Consider the following 26,099-nt stretch of genomic DNA (forward strand, 5'->3'; position numbering starts at 1 on the left):
TATGCAATAACTGCAAAATATTGAGACATTTTAACTTATGCAAGAAATTACTTCAGAATATTTGAATCAGTTTTTGATGAGTAATGACCCCACACTGACAGGGCATGAAGAAATGTATGAGACCTTTCTATTGTTCAAAAAGTAATTATAGGCATCTGAGCTGTAGAACTAGTAATTTCTTCACATGCCTTCTAGTTGCTCTCAAACATACTCAAACGAGCTTCTCAGAGAGCTCACTAACAGCACTTCATTAGTGCTGAGCTCGCATCGGCATTTGGCGCAAGTTACCTTCTTGAGCCACAAGTAAATGACAAATTGGTAACTGTCTCTCAAGGGCACTGATGTAAGAGTTGGCCAAATGCCAGTGTCCGATCCGGCTTTAGCAAAAGGGCCTTTGTTCTACATTAGGTTGAGCTAAATTTTCTTTTCCAAAGAAACTTGTGCATACAACCTTTGTTTCCTTAAAATGTTAAATTAGCTGATTGTATAGTGTGGCTGTTTAACCATTTCCCCGCCATTGACGAAAATGTCTGGCTTTCTGTGTTTTCACTGTTATATGGTAGGGGGCGCTATTACGCATCTTCTGAAAAAGCACTGAATTTCCTGATCAAAACACATGCGAAGAGGATGCAGAAACAAGCCATGTTATATGTAAGCAGATGCACATCAATTTTGGAGGTGTTGATGGACTCAATCTACTCCATCTGTGTTTTGATCAACGTTCTGAATCCGATCTGGATGTAGTCTTTGACAAAAACATGAAGGTAGGTAGAATAAAACTGTTCCTCATACAAAATTATAAGTAGACTAGCTAGCAATTATATAACTAGCTGACTCTACAGATCATGTTTTACACTGAATATGAGAACCAGTTTCACTTTTGTTGTATGGAAAAGAGCAGTCTGGACATTCTGCTTATGGGTTTGGAGTCTATTTGTTCATTTAAGGAATGTATTTACATTATTGTAATGGATCCACTGGAGTCAAGCTTATTGAGAATCCAAGTGCAGTTTATTACAAACAAGATCAAACATGAAACAAAAACATGGCGTGGCTTGAAAACTCAAAATGAAGACAGGAACAGGAACATAGACTTACAACCAGAGATCTACATGAAACAATACTTGACAAAGACACATGGCAAACATGAGGGCTTAAATACACAGAATAATTACAAGACAAGGGACACCTGTGAACAATGATCAGACAATTAACCAATGACAAGACACATGACAGGATCACATGACAAACAGGGAATCACATGACAAGACACAGAAACATGACAATGACATGAAACATGACCGAGAGCAAATAGTGACAATTATGTAAACTTAATTAACTCTGACAATAATAATTCATTACATTTATATAGCGCTTTTCTCAGCCCTCAAAGCGCTTTACATAGAAGGGGGGAATCTCCTCAACCACCACTAATGTGCAGCATCCACTTGGATGATGCGACGGCAGCCATATTGCGCCAGAACGCCCACCGCACACCAGCTTACTGGTGGAGAGGAGACAGTGATGAAGCCAATCAGTATATGAGGATGATTAGGAGGCCATGATGGACAGAGGCCACTGGGCAATATTTAATCATTTTTATTAATAGTTATATTACTTTTTAAACCTACAATCGTTTACTGTACTTGTAAAATGTATGTAATTTATTTGCAGTGTATTGGTTTGGAAGTTGCATAAGTCAAGACTGCAGTAGGCACTGATTTAGGGGTGATTATGATTACCATTCGTTAACAGTGATTGAAAACACTGTCATCATCCACAGTGATCACATATGATTCATGATTTGTTTAGTTTGTGGTTCAGTATGTAATTGTTTGTCTGTCATGATTCATAAATCAAGCCACAGCTTTTCCATGCGTATTCCAGAAAAGAAAAGAAAAAAAGTAATTTTTTTTGGCATAGTGTGTGAGGCCCAAATATGTGTTTCAAATATTTTAGGGAAATAGCTTTTCATTCTTTCTTTTTGTGTGTGTGTGTGTGTAAAGGTGTGTAATATAAGCAACAATCACAAGGGGCTGTTTTCCAAGAGGATGGTAAGCAAACAGTTTAGCTTTGTTGGAATGGTGTTAATGGGAGAGAGTAGTTTCTCCAAAACTTTAGCAAGCAACTCCTGCAACTCTGGTCTGTCTCCTGTAATGATAACGGTGGCCTGCTGTTTTCTGTGTTTATGGCTGCAGTTGTTCTGGAGATTGTCACATCTCTTGGTCTGGCTTCTTTTGAACAGTATAAATAGTGTGCTGTCAGTTGGGATTATAATACTTAACGCTCAGTGAATTAACATTTTAACTTTATAATTTCATTGTATAGCAGATATTTTACCATTCCTTGATTTTTTTGGAGGTCTCAATTTATATTTTTCTAGTCTGCTGCTTTAGACTTGTGGTGCCATCAACCAGTCAGTGTTGTCATACTGTCATTGTCCTGCACCTCCCAAAGAGATCTATAATCAGACTCGTCTATATCTACAACTCATCTCAATGGAACACTGTGTACAATGGAAGTCAATGGAGAGAGATGCGTGTTGTGTGCAGTTACGTCATGATAATGTCATTTACGAGCCGGCTCAGGTGACTAGTTACAAAAACAATTCAAAATTGAGCAAAGATGGCAGCATCTAGGTTGTATAATTGTATTATTTTCATTTCAAACAATACATGTGTTGTTTTGTCATTTAAAACCTAATACATTTCTTGTAGACTACTGTTTTGCTTTGCTGTTTTTCTTTAAAATAAATGCCACTTAAAGGTGCAGTAAGCGATTCATGAGAAACCCTGTTGACATCTGAAACAGACTCCTCCCTTCATTGCTCTGCCCCCAAAATGCACAAACACAATGCAAGAGTGGATGTCCTCAGCATAGCTGAAGCGAAGCAAAATAATGCTTCATGAAAAATAAAGCGTAGATGATGAACGAATGACAAAGAAGAACAAAAAATGAACATACAGTACAAAAGAGTTTGTGCAAGCAAGTGTTCGGTATTAGTGGCTAGCAGCTTGCAGCTCCATACAAACAATGACACTCAAGCCAATATTACTCACGCATGGAGCAGAAACAATGCAACCTCCACATCCGTTTTCAGGCCTTCCCGCTCAGGTCTCTCCAGCGCTGGAGAGCTTTTCTAATTTTGTCTCGGGTTCTAAAGCTCTTGCCTGATCATAATCCCCTGACCTTTTCTCTTTTGTAATGTCTCTCGGCCATCTCTCTTTCTACAGTCTCTCTTCACTCTCTCCTCCCCCATCATGAGTGGACACGCCCCCTACTGCTGATTGGCTCACTCTCTCTGCTCCCTCAGCATGAGTGAACACACCCCCTACTGCTGATTGGTTCACTCTCTCTGCTCCCATCATGTTTAGACACCCCCCCTACTGCTGATTGGCTCACTCTCTCTGCTCCCCCATCATGAGTGGACTGCTGTTTGGCTCACTCTCTCTGCTCCCCCAGCATGAGTGAACTCCCCCTACTGCTGATTGGCTCAGTCTCTCTGCTCCCTCAGCATGAGTGAACTCCCCCTACTGCTGATTGGCTCAGTCTCTCTGCTCCCTCAGCATGAGTGAACACACCCCCTACTGCTGATTGGCTCAGTCTCTCTCTGCCCCCATCATGTTTAGACACACCCCCTACTGCTGATTGGCTCCCTCTCTCTCTGCCCCCATCATGTTTAGACACACCCCCTACTGCTGATTGGCTCACTCTCTCTCCGCCGCCATCATGTTTGGACACGCCCCCTACTGCTGATTGGCTACAAGTGTGTTGTGCTGCTCGGTCTGATCCACTTTCTCAGAAATCGCTTACTGCACCTTCAAGTTTAATCTAATAATGACATTCATTGGGCTGCTATATCAGGTAATATAACTTGAACACCAACTTGGAAACACAACTGCTATATGTCACATATATCATTATAAATAAGATTAATGTGGTGTTTAGCTCTGAGGATTTGTCCGTGGTGTTTATCCTACAGGCCGCCAGTTGCTGTGCTGTGACTGCTGCTAATTTTGCATGTGTCTGGAATGTGACAGCTGCAGTCACACAAGTGCTCAGTTCAAACTCAAAGGCATTCTTTGGTGAGATGGCTCCAGGCCTTCTTTATTATCAAGACAGCACTCTCGAACGAGACTGCAACACCGTCACACAGCCACGGCGAGATAAATTGCTAATTTTAGTGGTTTGTGCAAATTCCTGAATGGAAATTCAGACAGTTTAACGTGAATGACAGTTGTAAACTCGCCCATAGCCTAGTTTGAGCTTTTCTGTTACATTGCAGTTGTGACATTTTCAAGGGAACTCGTTGGCACTGATCTGGCATAATCAATAAGCAATTACTTACAAATGAGATCCAAAATGTCCATTACATTTTGAATATAATTTGTAAGTAATTGCTTATTACTAATATACAGTCTGCTGATCAATATCGCAAAATAACTACTGTAGTTCTCGTATCACCCTGAAGGAGTTTACTTCTTTTTTTTTTCACGATTGATGACTGGTTGTACTTTACCCATTAATTACATGGTTATTTACTGAATACAGCTACACATAGAAAATATTTAATTATTATTATGTTTTATTAGCTCAAAATGGCTAAAACAAAACTTGGGATGTATATGCAACATTTTGGTGAAAAGGGTCAAAAAGGGTCCATTGTCTGTTGTCAATAGTGCTAAGCAATTAAGCAATAGTGCAATTTCATACTAAGCTTCCTGTTAGTCAACATGGTGAATAGTTAGTCAACATGGTGAATCCACACGACCAAATTGAACCTGATGCAAAATTACTTTTGTCTTCAAGTGAAATTCCTGATCACATGGATGACTGGATTTCACCAGCGGAAATTTGCCGAACAATGGACCTCACGAAATGGGTTCTCAGAAGCAGAAGTCGCCATAGTTGGCTTTTTATCGGCTTATGGGCTAGAGTAAGTTTGCTGTTTAATACTTCCGTAACGCTCAAATCCACAGAAGACGAAGACGAGAATATGGATGTGGTCATGGCTAGGGAAAATAGTCGTAATGTATTTTACAAATGGAACTTGAGGAAAGTAGTTTTAAATTTTAGCGCCATGTCGTGTTGATCAATAAGCCATTTCATGTTGCAGTTTTATTGGCGAGTCAATAGACGTAGGTCGTAGCAGCAAACACACGGTGAGATGATCATGCTAAATTTATGACACTGTCAGAAAATTATCGCTGACTATCTTTGGTCGCAAGACCGTGACATCGGCTGTCTTTGAACCTCTCTAACTGTGCGACGTAGGGCCACCGTTTAGGAGCCACGATTGGTCATCTGTCATCTGGGACAGCCCAAAATCGTACAATGTGTACCGGGCATAAAGCTGCAGTACTGTTCACGAATGTTCGTTGAAAGAATGGTTTCAGGAAACACCGAATCGTTGAACTATGTTGCTAATGACAGGACTCGCGACCGTAGTTGGCTAACTATGATTTCAGGAAACGCAACACTGGTTGGAGCTTGCAATTTCAACCTCGTGACTTTAGGAATATTCAAGGTTGTCCCTATTATTTTACAAGTCTGACATTAATTGCCCATCCAGTTCCTATTGAATAAGGGCCAACACCCCAAAGATAAGATAGTAGAAAGTCTACATTGTCTTAATTCAATCTCATCATACTGTATGTTCATTTATTCTAACAGTTCCATTGCCAATGACACTGTGACACAATACATGCATTTGCGCTGTTCAGGAGGAGTCTATGACTGCAGACAGCAGCTGCATCATCATCATCATCATCCTCCTGCTGCCCTGGCTGCCGTTGCCATGGCAACCCGTCCGTGATGTCCAACCCTACAGAGGGAGGGCGAGGAAAAATGGAAGAACTCACTCGTATACCGGGTCTTTCCTCCGGAGAGGTGTGCCCATCATGGTCGCGTCTTCTCCCTCTTCCTCCTCCTTTCCTCGTCTTCTCTCTGCTGCTGTTACCAGCTTCACCTTGGGAATGATGGATCTTCTCCAGCTTTTCCTGAGATTTCAGATGGATGCTGGATGCTTGCAGCTTGCTTCCGCTCTGTCTAGCCTGTAGGATGAGAGAGAACGAGAGAAAGAGAGAGAGAGAGAGAGAGAGAGACAGGAGGGAGGGTCACATTTGTTTAACGTCTGATTTTATTGGTAGAGAACAGGCTTCTCTTTGAACTTTAATTTGAGAATGTAATATTACAGCAGATCTGATTAGCGATATGTCATAAAATCTACAGTAAAGTCCTAAGCTGTGTAACAGATATATCACACTGAAAGAGTCAGATTTAATGATTCCATATTTAATCCATTTCACTCTGCTATACAGTAATATACAGTAAAAATACATGCTCACATTATACAGATTATATTAATTGTTCACGTTTAACCATAAACACTTCCATACAGCAGCTTTAAACCTCAGATTCATGTGAATTTGTATTTATTGTATGAGTTGGCAACTTGTATGAATCAAATCAGATTAGTATGAAAATGTATGATTTGTTGTGAACCATGAACATTCACCCCTAAACCTAAAGAGTGTGTTAAACATCTTTCCGTCCATTTAAAAAAAAAAAAAGAAGAAGAAAACAGTACATTTTTTAATCACCATGACATTACAATTTTTATACCTATTTTTTTACATAATATAATTGTTATTTTAAACGTGTTTGATTGTCTGTCTGTGGAAATCGTGCTTTAATTTCATCAATTCAGGGTCACTTTTAGGACATATGTGTCTGAAAAATCCATTTCTTTTCACAAAATACAATAATCAAGGATGACTAAAACTGTCTGAATTTTAAATGACCCCCGTACATATTAATAAAAAAATTTTTTTTTTTATCACAGGCTAATAAAAATGACAAAAAACAACAAATTGACTAAAACTTTGATCAAATCAAATTAAATTGAGAACCGAAAATACAAAAATAAAAACAAATTTAATATATTTAAAAAACTATACATTGTTAAAAAAAAAAATTGTAATTGACTGTAAAAATGCAAAACACTGTAATAGATTCAACCTTACATTTCATGTAATTTACACTGCAAAACTGATATATAAGATTATTCTAATAATCTTAATTCAAATTAAAATAAAGAAGATTATTTTTCTTACCCCATTGGCAGATCATTTTGCTTTGCCCCACTGACTTTCTGACTTTTCGGAGATGGTGAGAACTGATGGATTTTAAATGTTGTAAAAGCAATGTGGAGATGATGGGTAAATTGCCATATGAAGCTCTCTTACAGAGTTGATTGTAAAGCATTATCTATTGTGAAGATTATTTAATTTTGGTTTTTGGAGCGCTGTGCTGGAATTTATTTTCAAGTAAGTACTGTGTCTATTTATGGGTACAGTAATGTCTTTATCTAGTCAGCTTAAGATCTTTCCATCTAAACTGGTTATATCTCGTAAGCCTTGTAGTGAATGTTTAATGAGCTGTAGGATAATGATATCCGCACAGTCACGCAGAGCCAAAGCACAACCAAAACAATGTTCTTCCGCAAAATGCATGCAGTTTAGTTCCCTTTCAGTTGCTCACTTTCGACGTAACGTCGACGTGACGACGTAATGGGGATCACTTCAGGGAGCCCTATCATCTTCGAGTGTCTACAGAATGAGCCAATGAACATTGGCGTGCGTGAATCGCGTTACGCGCCCCACCCCGCAGCGTGGGTATAAACAGTAAGCGGGCACACGCACACATTGTCTTTCACATCAGAGCCGAGCTTCCTGTTCATCTCTGAACTCTACAGACTGCTACTGTGTGTTGAAGACTCTATTAACGGTGTTGGTGTGACGGCGCGTGCAGCGAGTGGCAGCGAACATTTCTATGTTCTACAACTGCTGTTTTTACAGCAAAGACCTTGTGTCGGTTCAGTGGGTTCAGTACACAGTACACAGCGGCCATTCCCTGGGTGTCTCAACACTGTGAGAGTTTGTGGAAAGAGTATTTTTTCTTTTCTTTTTTCTTATCAAAAGAGCAACACAGTCATGACACTGCATTCTTTTCAGGATGTCATTCCACCTGTGCGTTTCTGGATGCGGTCGTTCCCTGGTGCCAGCAGATGGCCACAATAGTTGCCTCTCGTGTTTGGGCATTGAGCACGCTGAGGTAGCTTTTGTGAATAGTTCATGTTCCCATTGCGGGAATATGTTAAGATCGAGACTCGCTTACCTCAAGGGAGGTGCAGTTCCCTCGCCTATGCCCCGATCTAGTGTCTTTTCAATATACTCAGAATAGGCCTACTTCGGCGATTAGCCAGGGTGGTCTGAGAATTACCGTGAGGGCTTCCCTGCCGAGGCAATCTCCATGGGCCCCTCTCGCCTCACAAATGCGGCCACCGCTGGAGCTTCCAAAAGAGTGTGCTTGTCCTTCTCATGAACGACCAGTCGTGTCTTTTGGGACTCCTCCTGACGATCAGATGTCGGTCGCAGCATCGGAGGGGGAGCTTCAGACCTCTGGAGATTAGGATTTGGCTGCGTTACCCCCTCCGGGGAGTGTAGCGTTGCCCGAGTCCGATCCAGAATGGGCGGCTATGCTTTCCCTGGCCGCCGAGAAGGTCGGGCTTGAGTGGAACCCTCCACCACGTCCCGAACCTTCTCGGTTGGATGATTGGTTTCTCCTGGAGGTGCATGAGGAGTTCACTAGGTCATGGTCGGCACTGTATATTGTCAGACTACGGCCTATTGGCTCCTTCCTCCTCACCACCTTCAACGGTATGTGGATCTCCCGCCGGTGGAGCGTGCCGTTGCGATGCAGCTGTGTCCAGCGTCTGCTTCCTCTTGGAGGGGGAATCCACGCCTCCCATCCAAGGCTTGTAAGATTTCGTCCGGTCTCATGGCGAAGGCTTACAAAGCCTGTGGACAGGCTGCTTCCACCCTGCATGCCATGCAGGTCTCTTGCAGGTCCACCAGGTGCTCAAGGACATGCACAAGGGTGCCTCTGGGAGCTCCGTGTGGCAACTGACCTCACCCTCCGGGCGACGAAAGAAATCGCACGTTCCATCGGTCAGGCGATGTCCACCTTGGTGGTCCAAGAGTGCCACCTTTGGCTCAACCTGGCTGATATGGGACACCGATAAATATTGGTTACTGGATGCCCCTCTTTCCCAGGTTGGGTTGTTCGGCGACGCGATCAAGAGCTTTTCCCAGCAGTTCTCGGCCGCCCAGAAGCAGATGGAGTCCATCCGACACATCCTGACCCTCCGTCTTCTCGTTGCCGAGGGCGACCTTCTGCGGCGTCCTCCGCTCCCTTGAAACCTCAGCAGCAGCAACCACCTAGGTCTCAGCATGGAGAAAGCTGCAGGAAGTCGACCCTGCCCATCCAGGCCACTGCCAAACCAGGAGGCAAGAAAAGTCAAGTCAAGTCATCTTCATTTATATAGCGCTTTTAACAATATAGATTGTTCCAAAGCGGCTTTACAGTGATAATAGGAAATTAAAGTAACAGAGAAAGTTTTGGCTTTATAGCAGCTCTAGAATAAAGTTATTATCCAGCTAAATTTAGTTTTTGCAACTTCTGTTGCAACGATCATTGGTTATTAACTTAGGGGCCGCTAACACGACACCGTTTTAACAGAAAACTCTTTAAGTTCGCTCTACGCAAACTTTAAAAACGCGAACCTGCGAGAACGCTGTACAATACAGAATTTCTATCGCTTCCGCGTAGCCATGTGAACCGGAAGGTTTAAACTTGCAAACGACCCTGAGACGGGCGACCCAGAGGTGGATCAGATTGCTCTTCAGGAGATGGCGAAGGTGCCGCTCCCTGCCCCGGTGGAGGGCCAGGCGGAGAATCTTTTGTTTCCCACAATTTCAAGAGAAGAACAGTCACTAAAACCTCTGGGTCCCAAGAGGGCGCGCTTGGTGGTCAATGACGCTATGCCTCGTCTCCCTCAAGCCCCTCTTTCATCGCCAGCGAGCAGCAGTGGTTGTGTTCTGGACGCACTGACGCCTCCGCACACTCACTCACGTGTTGCACCACACACTCAAACCCCACTCCAGGCCGCTATGTCGTCCGAGTCGGGTCCCTGCATTCCGCTGCGCTGCCCCACCCCGGTGCCATTGGTCCCGTTTGCACGGTGTCTGGGAGCCCGTCTCGCTGGCTCATCCATACTATTAGACTCGGCTATGCAATTCAGTTCACCCGACGTCCCCCAGCCTTCAGGGGCATTCTGTTCACCCGTGTTCTGGTTGACAATGTTTCTGTGCTCAGGGCAGAGATCGCAGACCTACTGGCGAAGGACGCGATCGAGCCAGTCCCTCCAGCCGATGTGAAGACCGGCTTCTACAGTCCGTTCTTCTTTGTACCCAAGAAAGGCGGTGGGTTACGACCAATCTTGGACCTGCGTGTCCTGAACCGGTCCCTTCACAGGCTGCCGTTCAAGATGCTTACGCAGAAACGCATTTTCAAGTGCATCCGTCCCCAAGATTGGTTTGCAGCGATCGACCTGAAGGACGCCTACTTTCAATTTCTCGATTCTCCCTTGACACAGACCGAGGGGCGGGCATATCAGTACAAAGTCATACCCCTTAGAGCTGGCCCTGTCGCCCCGAATCTTCACGAAAGTCGCGGAGGCGGCCATTGCTCCAATGTGTGAGCGTGGTGTTCGTATCCTCAATTACCTTGACGACTGGCTTATCCTGGCCCAGTCGAGAGACCAGTTGTGTGAACACAGGGACATGGTGCTCAGTCACCTCAGCCACCTAGGGCTTCGGGTCGACTGGGAAAAGAGCAAACTCACCCCCGGGCAGAGGATCTCTTTTCTCGGTATGGAGTTGGACTCGATCAACATGACAGCACGTTCTCAGAGGCCCGTAAGAGTTGAACTGCATGAGCTTGCTCAGACGCAGAACAGCGGCACCACTGAAACTTTTTCAGAGGCTCCTGGGGCATATGGCATCTGAAGCCGAGGTAACGCAGCTCGGATTGCTTCATATGAGGCCGCTCCAAAACTGGCTTGACGATCGAGACAGAGATGGGCGTGGCACTGTCGCCAAACTCTCAGCTTGTGGTCGGACCCTTTGTTCCTGCAGGCAGGTGTTCCCCTAGAACAAGTGTCCAGGCATTCCCCTAGAAAAAGTGTCCAGGCATTCTGTGGTCACCACAGATGCCTTTGCCACCGGCTGGGGGGCCACGTACAACGGGCATGCAGCTTCAGGTCTGTGGACGGGGACTCAACTGCATTGGCACATCAATTGCCTCGAGTTGTTAGCAGTACATCCTACGCTGGGCCGCTTCAAAACGCCTCTACTAGGCAAGCATGTACTGGTCCGTACCGATAGCACTGCGACCGCTGCGTACATCAACCGTCAGAGTGGTCTACGTTCTCGCCGCATGTCACAACTCGCCCGCCATCTCCTCCTTTGGAGTCAGAAGCATCTGAGGTCGCTTCATGCCATTTATATTCCGGGCCTGCTCAACTGTGTATCCGACGAGCTCTCACGACAGCAGGTGCTACTGGGAGAATGGCGACTCCACCCCCAAGTGGTCCAGCTGATTTGGAGGTGCTTCGGGACCGCACAGATAGATCTGTTTGTCGCCCCGGACACGTCACACTGCCAGCTGTTTTACTCCCTGACCGAGGGGACCCTCGGCACCGATGCACTGGCACACAGCTGGCCCCGGGGCCTACGCAAGTATGCGTTTCCCCCAGTGAGCCTTCTTGCACAGACCCTGTGGGAAGTCAGGAAGGATGAGGCCCCCTCTACGAGGTGTGTCTATGCGTTGAAGTGGAACCTGTTTGTTGACTGGTGTTCTTCTCACAAGGAGAACCCCCGAACTTGCTCGATCAGAGCCGTGCTTTCCTTCCTGCAAGAAGGGTTGGAGCGAAGGCTGTCTCCCTCCACCCTTAAAGTGTATGTTGCCGCTATTGCCGCACATCACGATGCAGTTGAAGGTAGGTCATTGGGAAAGCATGACCTGATCGTCAGGTTCCTGAGGGGGGCAGGAGACTAAATCCACCTCTATACCCTCTTGGGATTTGTCTCTGGTCCTTTCGGCACTTCAGAGACCACCCTTTGAGCCCTTGCAATCAGCTGAGTTAAAATTCTGTCCTGTAAGACACTAGTGTCGGCTTGCTGCGCCACTCCCGTCCACATGGAGCGGATACGTGTGCTTTTTTGCTCCAGTCGAGTTCCCCACTCAGTCGAACCCTGTGAGTTCCTCCGCACCCCTTTGGTGGTCGGACATTTCGGAGCATCTGACGCCAGGCCTAATGCTTGTCTTCTTGTGTAACTTGTGCTAGGCTGGGTTCCATATGTGGTGATCCCTGTGGCAATCCCATATGCGTATTCTTCCAAGACCAGCTCCATGCAGTGAGCCTGTGTCTTTCCTTTGGCAGAGTCCGCTCTGCCGTCAATGTCTGGTGTTGCCTCCCCCTTCTTAGGCTGGAGCCACCCCAGTGACATTCCATATGTTGCACTGCCCCTCCGGCCAGTCCATATGTGTATTCTCAACGTTACCTCTCTTCAGGCAGGATGTGGCTTCCGCAGCGTCCCTCTCCCCTGGAAAGGCACACTTCCCAGTGTTATCCAAGAGTACCACTGTGTGGGGTATAACTGAACAACAGTTTGAACTCCCTCTACGCAGGCCTTCCGCCACAGTCAGTTGGGGGTCTGAGAGTCTTTCGCGCTGGATGTGGCAGCAACCGTGGCGTTTTTCATGGGATCCCAATTACTTCATCACGTTAACGTTACGTCGAACGTGAGCGACTGAAAGGGAACGTCTCGGTTACCCTGGTTCCCTGAAGGAGTGAACGGGAGATGTAATGTTCCGTTGCCACGTTGCTGACCATCGCTGTACCGCCGTCACTATTTCGGCTCCTCAGCGAAAAACAATGTGTGCGTGCGCCCGCTTCCTGTTTATACCCGTGCTGCGGGGCGGGGCACGTGACGCGATTCACGCATGCCAACGCTCATTGGCTCGTTCTGTAGACACTCGAAGATGATATGGCTCCCTGAAGTGATCCCAATTACGTCGTCATGTCGTCGTTGCATCTCCCGTTACCAAAAGATACATATTGTCCCTTTAAATTTAAATTTAAATTTATTTATTTATTTTGTTAAATGTAAATTTTTTGGGATGTTATTTTGTTTACATTTTCACTGTATTTTTACAGAGTTATTTTGGCAACCACATTTATAATGTTTTTGTTTGTTGTAAAAACTGTTTTTTTTTTATTATTATATTTTATAAATTTTTACAGTGTCTCAGTGATACTACAATGCACTGTTCCCCGCCACCTGTCCTTGTTAATTTGAGGCACAAAAGAGTTTGAACAGATGTCTGGTTGAACAACTGTTGGCAGTAAGGAACTGTTGTATCGGCGTAGGTGTCGGTATAGAAACTGAAAGCACACTTTGTCTACAAATCACTTTGACTATGAAGCATTTACCAAGACCAAATAACTTGTTTTGCATGTCAATTCAGTGTCATTTTAATGGGAATAAAGCTACAATATTCCCTCAGACAGTGTGATTGAGATGGGCTGCTCTTAAAAGACAAGACCAAGCACCAAGGTCACATTCAGCTGACGTGTTTAGACTTTCTGCAATCTGCATGCTTGAGTGTCACATACTTGTATGTTTGTGATTGTGTGAAGTTAGTACCTTGAGCTATCTATCTGTCTGGAATGCTTGTTGTAGACTTCAGTTGTTTGTACCATATTTGGCTGCCTTATTTACTAACTATACTTTTAGTGCATCTTGCTTACAAAACTATATATTTAAAGGGGTCCTATTATGCCCTTATATGAAGTCTTGATTTTTTTGGGGGGTGACCTAGAATATATGTTTTCACACTTGATTGTTCAAAAAAACACATTATTCTTCACATATTTTACATAATTACAGCACCTCTCTCCCCAGTCTGGCTCGAACATGCTGATTTCGATGAAGCCCCTCCTTCTAAAATACGCTGTGATTGGTTAGCTGGCCCAGTGTGTTGTGATTGGTAGAGCTTAGTGCGTGTTCGGGAAATGACCCTCCATAACTGAGAGTTTGTTAACTAACTTCTCTAGTGTAAATATTGAGGATGGCGTCAATTTCAGACCAATTCGAGCTCGATTCAGACCCTGACAATGTTAACAAATAAGAGGATCGTGCAGAACGGATTTCATGCACAGACTTTGCAAGCATGGATTTCACAGGATGTTTCAGAGAGTGGTATTTTTTTTGGAATTTTCTTATAAATTACCGATACGATGATATTGTGATATTTGTCTGAAAACTAAGGTAATACAAACAGTTCTCGATCACAAAACCATGGTTAACTTTCCTAAGGAGCGGTGAACCTTCTTACAAAAGTGAGAGCTTACAAAAGAAACAGAAAACAAGCTGTTCTCCATATTATTAAATGTTGGGGTTATAATGTTTGGGAACAGTGTTAAAATTATTATTTTTAACCACTCTAAGTTTGTCCGCTTTAAGATGGCCAAACAAAGGGGTTTTGGAACCGGTGTGGGAAAAAAAGCACCTCTTTGACATTGCAGCAACACTCTTCATGTTCTCTAGCGCAGGTCAACCAGGCCTTGTCCCCTTTTATGCGTATTCTGTGGGCGCGGATTATTTAAATAACTAACATTGTGACTTCATAAGATCCTGAAAAATCGCATTGTAGTCCAAACGAGCCGTTCGTTGTAGTTCTTGAAAAGGGGATTTTTGTCAGGAGTCAGGTTTGATTTCTCAGCTTGTTTTCCTTCTCACTTCTCACACAGCTGTCCACTATCTCAATCAGCGTTCGCGCACTCGCTCACCATCTAACACCTGTTCTCCCTTTGCCCTGATCTTCTTGCTATTTAGATCTCGTGTTCTCTCTTCTTTGTCGGTTTATTGTTTGTTCATTGTTTGTTCATAACCAGCTTTGGCTTTCGGGTCCTTTTCGCACTGTGACAATTCTGTTAAATAACATATCTCCCTTTGGGGTGGACTTTGAGCTTTGAAACCTTGCAGATCTTTTTTATGCTCAAGCAGCAACATTACATTTACATTATTAGTTACATTACTAACTAAAGTTGAAAAAGTGGAAAAGCATACCCTTTAAAAGATTTAAAGACTCTATGCGGCTTAAATCTGTAGCAGCAATCTGTGTGTCAGAGCCGATCCTGACCTCCCTGGGGCCCTAAGCAAAATTCTGTTTAGGGGCCCTCATACCTGACCCGTGAGCCATGAACTATTTGCCATTGCCACACAGTCACACCTGACACCCCAGTGTTCCCACTACAATCCCTCCTTTAACTAGTTCTATTGAAAATGTAATTCCTGATATCAGAAGACATTGTTACTAGTAAAAAGTTCATTCTTAATATAAAGAATTCACATTTTAAATAGTACAAACTGAATTATTGATATCAAAAATGCATATCCTGTGAATGAATAAAAGCTAAAATGGCGCCATAGCATGTCACTGTGTTTTTAAATGATAAAAGTAATTCTTGATACTCTTGATTCTTGATGGTTATTATTTACTGAGGGATGTGCATCCATATTGACCAGAATCTCCAGCCAATCAACATTTTAAATTCAATGGAGCCTATCAATAGTCAATGTCAATACATTGCTTTCCATAATGCATTAGTGCAGAGTTGTAACTAGACCTTGACTTAGCGACTAGATAATCATCGTCTTGTTTTAAAACTATAATGAGGAGTGCCATCACGCCCATATTGTACTGGTCCCAACTCACAACAGATGTTTCTGCTGGAAAGTGCGCGTTTCATTTCATGCACGTGCATATTATCGCATGTTAACGCGCGACGCGGTTATCTTTTCCGAGCTGCAGTTTATAAACAAACACCGTTGTCCTTTGTCGTTTATTAAACATAATAAATCAACTCACATCAACTTAACTTTAGCCTACTGTTCTTTACTGACATCAAACTTTGAGAGGAGAGCACACAAGTCTACCTGATAACTGTTGCCGCAATTAACTCTCATGGTGTTTTTTTCTCTCTCTTTTCGTGACCAGAAAGATAGTTCCGCTTCATTTTCTCATCGATATTGTAAACATTGATTGACGCGCTTTGACACGAGGGGAGGCGGGGCCTTGAGTAATTTGCGGGGCCCTACGCACCTTGCGTAGTGTGCGTATAGGGCTGATCGGCTCTGGTGTGAATTGTCTTTATACTGTTTGTGAAAATATACATATCTGGCCTTAAAAGTAATTCTGTCATGACAACTGTCAGAGTCATTAGCATGGTAATGTATATGACATGTTATAACAAGGATCTGAATGTTGAGCAGCAAGCTCTTTGGCTACTGATACAGCAGGAACCAATCAGCTGTGCCCTATAGAGAAGGATGTGATTATGAACAGGTGAGTTAAAGGACCTGTTAGCCTGAGCCATCTAGAGTTTCATGCCAGAACGTTGTATTTCAGAACAGAGGCAATGTTTAAATTCATTGCACAGTAAAACAGTAAATAATACTGTAATTACTGTATGTAGCACAGTAAAAAAAAAAAAAAAAAAAAAAAAATCTGAACAAATGCCTGTCATTGTAGAACTATCTACAAACTGCACATGGGTAAGCATATAGACTATATCATACATCAGTGAGTTGCCAATATACATAAATATATATATAATTTTAATATTAATTACATGAACACTTTTTCCCAGAAAGGTAGCTATGGGGTGAAGAGTGACAAATGCTTTGAAGTAAGCCCGAGTGTGCAGCTCGTTGCTTCATCCATTAAGCACAAGTAAAAGCTTGAGAACGCTAAATGTGTTTAGTTTTCTGATAATATAATTCACACATTAAAGTGTGGCAATAAATTAAATGTAACAACAACAATAATTATAATGATACAAATTATAATAATACCAACAGAGTACTTTGAGGCAATAAATAAATAGAGTAAATATAATAGAGTATAAATAATAGAGTAATAAATGGTACTCTAATTATTTTATGTTTTTTAACTGTTTATCTGGCAAAATATATGATAACGAAATATAGGATATATTTAATATATGTCAAAATGTTAGTAAATTAACTTCCATAAACCTGTAGAGTGGAGGTCTGGGTTCAAACATTCCGACATGCAAAATCAAGTATTCACATTACTGGAAAGAAAGTGAGGCTTTGATTTTCGTTGATCACGTGTTTCTCAGAAAATAATACGTCTCCGGCACGGAGCTTCGTGAGAAATTGCGCTGCAAACTTGATACATGCTTTAAAGCTTCAGTGTCATATGTAACATCAATAGCGCTCCCTTGAGGACCATACCAGTGAGTTTCTGGATTTAGCTTTCTATACCCACTACCCCGACAGCACCCTGATTTCCTTTTACTGGACTGGATAAATTAGTCACATTAAACAACTTGTTCCCTTACCTGTTGATGGTCCTCGAGGGGAGTTATGACTTTTGTTGAACTGGTTTTCTCAAAACGTATCTCCTCGTTCACCGTGGGTGAGGTGGAGGAAGAACTCACCAGCCATTCAATGAGCACACTCACCCTGGACCCACAGTCCATTCAGCCTCCTGCCACACCCACGACTGACTCTAAGACAGAGCCCACCACAAACCCAGCACATGAGCACACACTCACCACGAAGCCTGAGCCTGAGTACATGCCGGATGCTATATTCATCCCAGAGCCCGAGCTTATAGCTGAGTCTGACCAGGTGTGAGAGCAATCCCTACAGTCTCTGCTGGTCCCATCCAGTCCGTTGTGTCTTTTGTCACTGCTGGTTCCGCCCAAGTCTCCTTGTTTGCTGATGCTTCTGCCCATCTTCAAGTCTGCTTTGGCTAGTTCCAAGTCTCCTTCTTTGCTGATGGTCCCACTCAGCCTCCAACTCCCTCCTCCTTTATCGATTTTAGCCAGCTCCTCTGTCCCTTCTCCGCAGGCTCCCTCCAACCCCTTAGCTTTTCCTTCACTGGCTCCACCCAGCTGCTCGGATCCGCCTTGGGCTTCCAGGTCTCCAGCTCTGCCCTGGTGTGTTGATCCCCTGGCTCCGCCTCGGGCCTCTGAGCCCTGGACTCCACCTTGGCCTGTCGACCCTTTGGCTCCATCTTGGCTCCACGCTCCCTTGGCTCCACTGTGGTACGTTATCCCTCTGGCTCAGCAAGGCTCCCTCATCCATCTGGTTCTATCTTGGTCAGTCATCACCCTGGTTCAGTCACAGACTTCCGGTCCTCCGGCTATGCCTCGTCTCTCCACCCCTTTGGCTCCACAGGGCTCTTCCTTCCCTCCGGCTCCACCATTGTCCTCACTCCCACCAGCTCCACCTCAGTCTGCCGAGCTGCTGTTCAGCCTTGGCCATCCAATCCATTGGTGTCGGCCTGGGCCTTCGTCTCTTCAGCTCTGCCTGGGTCTCTACCACTCTCGGCTCCACCTCAGTCGGTCGGGCCCCTTCCCTTCATTGGTTCCAGTGTGAGCCTACGTCCTTATGGCTCTACTTGGGCTCACTCCCTTTTTTTTTTTTACACTCACTATTAGGGCTGCACGATTAATCGCAATGAAACCGCGATTTGACAAAGGCTGCGATTATTTTATGCACAGCTTGTCAGTGCAGCACGGCTGATCTGAACACCAGAGGGCGCTCTCAGGCAGACACGCCAAATATGCCCAGCCGCAGAAGTACAATAATGCACATCATTCCAGGAAATCCCTATGGGCATCATACTATTGCTGTAGCTGAATAAACAGAAGATTGAAATGCTTTTTTTTAATTAAACATGTCTAATAAACACACAACTGCCTTATTCTATGAGAGAAGCCACATAATCTCACTGAAGGATGAGCTCAACTGTCCTTATGAAGTGAGTTTGGAGTAAAAACATGTTATTAAATGTTGTTTTTGTTGGAAATGAGGTTCATAAATCCTTCTCATGTTTGGAAAGATGTTTGACGCGTGTTGCTTTTTCAAATGCACGTTATAAGTACACTTCACAGTGCTTTCAGATGGAGCAGCGTTTACAGAGCCGTACATCAATGACAAGCTGCGCATAAAAATTAATCGCAGCCTTTGCGATTTCAAAATCGCGATAAGCCAACTCGATTTAAGTGTGATTTTATGTAAATTGCGATTAATCGTGCAGCCCTACTCACTATAGTACTTTTAAATGTATTATTTATCTGTTTATTTTAATAATTATGTATTTTATTTCTTTAGTACAATAGTTATTTTTATTATTATTTATATATATATATATATATATATATATATATATATATATATATATATATATAAACATTTTGTACACTTTTTGTCTTTAAGTTTTTCCACGGACCCTCTAGCATCCTATTTGAAAACCCCAGCTCTACAAGACAAACTACAGATATAGCACCCCCCCCCCCCCCCAAAAAAAAACACTAAAACATTTTTATTTTTTATTTACTCACTCTCATAATGTTTTGAACCTGCATACATGTCTTTGTTCTGTAAATTATATTTGACAAAATGTGTCTGATTTTTTCTTTCTTGGCCATTTAATGAAAGTCAATGGGGTCCAAAGTTATTTTGGGACTACTTTGTCTTTCATTGTATGGACGAAAACCATTGAAATATTATTCAAAGTATCTTATTTTATGTTCCACAGAAGAAATACATGCATACAGGTTCGAGTAAAGGATAACAGAATCTTAATTTTTGACTGAACTATTGACACTTAACTCTCTCCTATGTTGATATAACATTTCAAAGTATATGGTTGAATATAATTTTCTGAAAGACTGTGGCAGCAATATAACAAACTACCTTTGAACAATGGAACAAGATTATGTTCCAAGCCTTGATTAGATCTGTGTCTAATTCATTCTTCAAAGAAAACAACACAAGCAAGTGAAGGATAACCAAATTGAGAAGAGCAAAGCTGGTGCTAATACTAATATACTCACTTCTTTCAGGTCTGCAGTAAGCCACTCTCCCCGAGCGCTGTAGTGTTACATGACCCTCTGCATTCCTAGGATGGCTGACAGTTTAAAGTGTCCGTCTCAGTTGTTTGCCCAGCGAGGAGGCACAGCAGTGGTCCCGACTCCCAAGGCCCGTCTCGGCTTACCAGGAGTATCAGGAGCGTGCGCTGTACCTTTTGCCGTTAATTTGGTTGGATTTGTTTTTGGCAGACCTTGAGACCTTTTGACTGGACATGTTCCTCATGTTCACAACACATCACAGTACAAAAACACGCTCACAAAAGTGGCATAGATTCCTATAAAGCATTAAAAGAAAAATGGGGGCGTAATGGACAAGGTCATTTATGTAAGCGACAGAGCCACAGATATCACACGCTGATACAATGTTAGCTTTGTTGACTGCTCTTTCTGGAATGTTTCCGTTGTAGTTGCAGTGAAGGGGCCTTTCAGCAGTCACCGTTTGCACTGTCACTTCATCAGTAATCTATTTAAGGTCGTTCAGGATGACTCACATCAGCACTAGAGGCCAAAAAGCTAGTTCACATCTTATTTAATGTCCTGTTGATCACCGCATTGTTATATACACCATTGAAAACTATAGGGTGAAAGAAATTAATACTTGTATAAAGCAAGGACACATTAAAGCAACACCATGTAGTTTTTCAACCTTCATAATATATTTCCAAGACCCTTGTGATGGTACATCGACTTACAATAGGTTGAATGACACGTCTGCCATAGCCTGACGGGGTCTGTATCGCTTTTACGGGCACTACGGAACTTCGGGGTTCGGGTAGTAACCCGAGCACAAAAAGAACTACAAAATTCGACTGCTTTACGGCATACCTCACTTCCCCCACCACCCCCCATTTCCTCAAATTCGGACGTGAAAGCCCAACTAGCATTTGTTTGCCGGCAGGTATAGTGTGTGTATGTTGTTGTCATGGCCGAAGCAGCAACGAAACCGAAGAAGGCAAAGGTTTTGTCGGAGGAGACTAGGAAGAGAAAAAGGGAGAGTGACAAAATCAAAGGCCGGACGAGGATCAATATTGGTCCAGCGTTCGCTTGCTGGCGTGAACTTAAAGGGATACTCCACCTCTGGAAAGATGAATGTGTATTTAAATTGGGTCATTTATGTAGAAGAAATGTGAAATAATTTTTGAATTTGGAGCTTTCTAGACTGAGAAAAGCCAGAAAATGTATTTTTGGCTCATGTGGATGAAAGACAACAACTCCCAGAATGCACTTGCTTCGCTGCTCTACGAGGCCACTCCCAAGCCACGCCTCCCGGTTAGAGAGCAGTTGTAAACAATAAAGCTAAGCTAAGTTACTAGTCTTGAGTCTGCCCGGGTTTTTGAGATCGCATCGCACAAAATGTCCGGGATTCGGCTTTTGCGTTCTACAGTCGCCTCTCATCATGTTTACGAGACTAGGGCCGCGGGAGAACGACGCGAGGCCGGTGGCGTGATTACTGATGACCGACACCTGTGAGGCACTGGTCTCGTATCTCTCACGGAGGAGCGGGTATTTTCTTAGCAATGGTAAAACGCACATCAACCGATCACGCCACCGGCCTCGCGTCTTTCTCCCGCGGCCCTAGCCTCGTACTGCTCGCCACAGTAAACATGATGAATGGCGACTGTAGAACGCAAAAGCCGGTGGCGTGATTACTGATGAGCGGCGCCTGTGAGACGTACCGGTCTCTGGGCTATCTCTCATTGAGGAGCGGGTATTTTCTTAGCAATGGTAAAACGCACATCAGCCGATCACTTGTTTAGCGTTCATGTAAACACTACATTCAGATTCACCAATCGGAATGAATTCAGTTAGATTGAGACAAAAGGTGTGCATGTAAACAATGAATGGCGACCGTAGAAAGCAAAGCCGAATACCGGACATTTTGGACGATCTCGACGGCCTGACATGCAGGTTTCTGCCGGTGAAATCAAACGCACTGGCACTGATCTGTGATAGGTCTGTTAGCGCATTAGGTCCAACCCCCTATGGGCGGGTTTGAAAGGGTGGGAACTAGTGCTTGTAGTCTCAACAGAAATCCCCCCCCTCTTACACTTCCTCCGACAATGACGCAAAATGACGATTTTTCCGTCATTGTGGGAGGAAGTGTTAAGAGGTAAATACGGATTTCTCCCATCTCAGGGGAAAATGAGAGGGTGTTGCACGACCATTCAATAGTATGACTGGGTTTCTAACAATGCAAAGCTTAATGCAAATGGGTGGAGTGTTCCTTTAAGGAGGAGGAAGGGTGCCCGACCGATGCTGACTTGGCCAAATTTGTTGTCTGCCTGGCTATGTTACGGACGCTATCTGGTCCTCCATTTATCTTCATGAATCAAGTAATGCTAGTAGAGGAGCGAATTATCAATCTGGTAGCTAGTAAACGCTAACATGCTAGTTTTCGATGAAAAAATAAAACCCATGAAATTATATTCATATGACATGCTGAAATATATGTCACACACACGCAGGCAGTCTGCCCAAGACGTGAGAACTCCTTCTGCAGAGTTCGGGGGTATCGGCTTGTCAACAAATGCACGTGTATCCCCTGGTGTAACCATGACAGATTTTACGACAGTAGTAGAAGACAATACTGTTTCCCAACTGTAGGGGGACCCTGAGAGCAAAACTTACATGGTGTTGCAAATTGGTCAATATTGACAGTAAAGACATTTATAATGTTACAAAAGATTTCTATTTCAAAATAAATGCTGTTCTTTTGAACTTTCTATTCATCACAAAATCATGAAATAAAATGTATCATGGTTTCCACCAAAATCTGAAGCAGCACAACTGTTTTCAACATTGATAATAATCAGAAATGTTTCATCATATTAGAATGATTTCTGAAGGATCATGTGACACGAAGACTGGAGTAATGATGCTGAAAACTCAGCTTTGATCACAGAAATAAATGACATTTTACAATATATTCACATAGAAAACAGCTATTTGAAATTGTAACAATATTTCACAATATATGCTTTGCTGTATTTTTTATCAAATAAATGCAGCCTTGGTGAGCAGAAGACTTCAGTCAAAAACATAAAAAATCTTACCAACGTCAACTTTTAAACTGTAGTGTAGACACTCTATTAATGATTAAACTTAAACACAAGAATAGCCACAAGCTGCGATTGTCGGGGTCCAATCTCAAACGGCTCGTGTTACGATATAGTTTTATGACCATGTCTCTTTTCAAATATGATTCTTTTAGTGTCTCTGAATGAATGCACTACATTAATGTACTACATTACAATACACAAATAATATTGTCTCTTCATTTTAATTGGACAGCAATACGTTCAGTCATGTCTGGCAAGATGACAAATATGTTTTCAGTATCATAAGGATATGTAAAAATAAAGGTAATTGGGAGATCACAGCTTTCTTTGCAAACTGATGAGATATAGATATTAGATATTAGACATTATAAAACAATACATTTCAGCAGAAATTGACAAATTAGTGCAAATGGGCATTGCCAGACCCATACATTAACATATGTCTTTGGAACACTTTGACAAATCAAAATCCTTTTGATACATTTTTGACATGAGGGTCCGGAGATGATGCATGCCAAGTTTTGTGCAAATTAGAGCAAGTTTAGAGCAAAGTTTAAGAAGTTTTTTTGTTGTTGTTGTTTGTTTATAAATTAGAATGGTGGATAAAGTTTAAAGATGAACATACCAATGATTCTTAATCTTGAATGGGACTAAAGCAAGGATTCAGATGAAACAAGAATTTTGGTTGTTATTATAGCGCCACCTAGTGTCCAGCAGATGTGTTTCTGTGTGCCTGAGTAGTGGGTGTGATTTCTGATCATCCCACCAAGTTTGGTATGTCTATAACTTACAGTCTCTGACATCCAGATAGTTTTATTGCAGAAAAAGATGATGAAGAAGAAGAAGACAATCCTTACAAATACAATAGGTTATTTTAAGGATTAAAGATTATATGTGCAAAAGTTTAAAATTACAGTATAACATAACAACAAATAAAAATCTACTGTACATGTTGACTTTTAAATCCTTATTAAAAGGACTAAACTTGTACTAAACTAAACCCAATTGGTTTAGGATATCTGACTATTTTGTAATCTACAGTCTCTTAAAACTCTCAATAAAGCCTAGTTTAAGTTGTAATTGCTTTGGGGTTATAAATCAATAGTTCTTACTGTTAAAGGCTTAGAATGCATTAAATCTGCCACAGTAGGCAATTGCGAATCGACTTCGAGTGTGGTTTAAAGACCAACGAGAAGCGGTTAAACTCTTAAGAACATCAGGCAACTAATAATATCTTTTGGACTTGTGCCAAAGACAAAGGCTGTTTACACAGTACTCTACTCTTAATAGAAGAGAGTTAAATTAAAGTGCTATATTACTTACAAAGCTGCAGATAAAGAAAGCAATTGTTAACTTATAAAATATTAAACATTTCATTATTCAGACTGCTCACTAATTCATGGGACTGTGTAATATTAAGGCCTCGTGGGTAAATCTCACCAAAGCATTCATGGTTACCTAGTTTTTTTATGTATGTAAATATGTATTTAGTTAGTTAAGTAGATAGTGGGTGTGACATTGACATCCGTTCAAATTCTCTTTACTGCAATCTGCTTCATTCTCAATGGTGATTCTTATTCCTTAAAAAAAAAAAAAATATAATTTGTTAATTACCAAAGCCAGTACAGTACATACCAAATTCAACAATTTACAATTTTTTGGATATATTTTTAAATGCATTTTCTAATTAGTTTAAAAGAATGTCACAATGCACAACATCTTTTTGGCCTAAAATTAATACAGTAAACTATTATTGTAATACAATTACAATTTTAATTTTAATAATACATATATGCAATACTATATATATACTATATATATATATATATATATATATATATATATATATAATATTGAATTAATTAATAATAATTTATAATTGTAAAAATTCATTATTTTTTATTATTTCAAAATAGTCACAACGCAGAACGTCGTTATGTCCTAAAATAGCTTAATTTTCTTTAAGCAAAATGTTATTTTGTGTATTTTACCCTTTTTTAATTATTTTGATTTGGGATTCAGCCTTACATTTGGGATTCAGTTAAACCTTATATGTGAGCTTCTTGTCTTATGCCACTATATAGAGATCAAAACCCAGGTCTACAGAAATATCATTCATATCATTCCTGTGTTTTTTGTTGTTGTTTTTTTTGTAATCTCAATGATACAACAGCAGAGGGCAGTATTTCTATACAAATTACTGGCATTGAACCGCAAACTTGAGTCTAAAGTAATAGCATCCATTTGTTACTGGTGATAGTGGCTTCTCACATACAGTAGTTACTGCTTGATGCAAATTAACTCAAAATTTAACTCGATCTAAACCCAGCTAAAAATATCATAATCACTAGGTGTGTCACAACTAGTTGGTTGTAATTGCAATTGCTTACATCAGATATACCGGGAGATCTACTTACCTGCAGAGTTCAGATCCAACCCTGATCCAACACATCTGTCTTATTATCCAGTGAAGATCTTAACTGGTTCAGTTGTGTTTGATCAGGGCTGGAGCTGAAGTCTGCAGGGAGGTAGATCTCCAGGAACAGGATTGGGCATTCTTGGGTTACATTCAAAGCTCAGTGTTATAATCATGTGCTTCACAGTAAAAATCAATGTAAGACATTCAGTTTAATGAGTTATATGTTTGCGCATCTCAGAGGGTTTACAGCCTAAAACAGACAGTGTGTGTGATTTCGTAACGTGTGATGCATCATGGGCCAACTGTCGCATTCATTTCTTTCCAGATTCACACACTCCAGCAGGCCAGATCAGTCAGTCATTCTGAGTGCATGCATGCACAGAAAAACAAGCGCTACGTGCAATCAATTTCTCATGCTGAATCATTTTCTTCACCCTCGCATTTTATTGTTTTGATTGCATTTGCGCACGTAAACAGAGCAATCTTTTCACCGGCATGGAACGAATGCCACCTTTAATGCCCTTCATCTCAAATTTTTATTTATTTTATTGGTGCGATTAAATATAAATGAATGCATAGCTGAATAATTCACAGCATGTAATTCGCTGACCTTTTGAGTCCAACTAATGTTTTACTGTTTATTATCACAGTTTATTGTGTTCAAAACAAGATACTAGACGGTCATACTCTCTTCAAACTATTGCTGTGGCCTAATTTGCATAAATAGTATAATACTAAA

General features: G+C 42.1%; 1 protein-coding gene across 4 annotated transcripts in view; it reads right to left on the reverse strand.

Annotated features, from left to right (window-relative positions):
- The window catches only part of palm2akap2 (PALM2 and AKAP2 fusion), a 246,809-nt gene that overhangs the window by 93,909 nt on the left and 126,801 nt on the right, over nucleotides 1-26,099 (reverse strand). The window contains exons 1-2 of one of the 4 annotated variants that reach the window (XM_082157646.1): nucleotides 19,847-20,088; nucleotides 5,862-6,053 (exon numbers count right to left, since the gene is read on the reverse strand). The exons of 1 other annotated variant lie outside the window; for it this stretch is intronic. In XM_082157646.1, the coding sequence (XP_082013772.1) occupies nucleotides 5,862-5,902 (41 nt within the window). In that variant the 5' untranslated portion in view covers nucleotides 5,903-6,053; nucleotides 19,847-20,088. Of the gene's footprint in view, nucleotides 1-5,861; nucleotides 6,054-19,846; nucleotides 20,089-26,099 lie in introns of those variants that run through there. 2 more of the 4 variants (XM_082157647.1, XM_082157649.1) reach the window with 2 other exon arrangements.

This window comes from Leuciscus leuciscus, assembly GCF_965113295.1.
Source record: "Leuciscus leuciscus genome assembly, chromosome: 24".
Taxonomy (NCBI): Eukaryota; Metazoa; Chordata; class Actinopteri; order Cypriniformes; family Leuciscidae; genus Leuciscus; species Leuciscus leuciscus.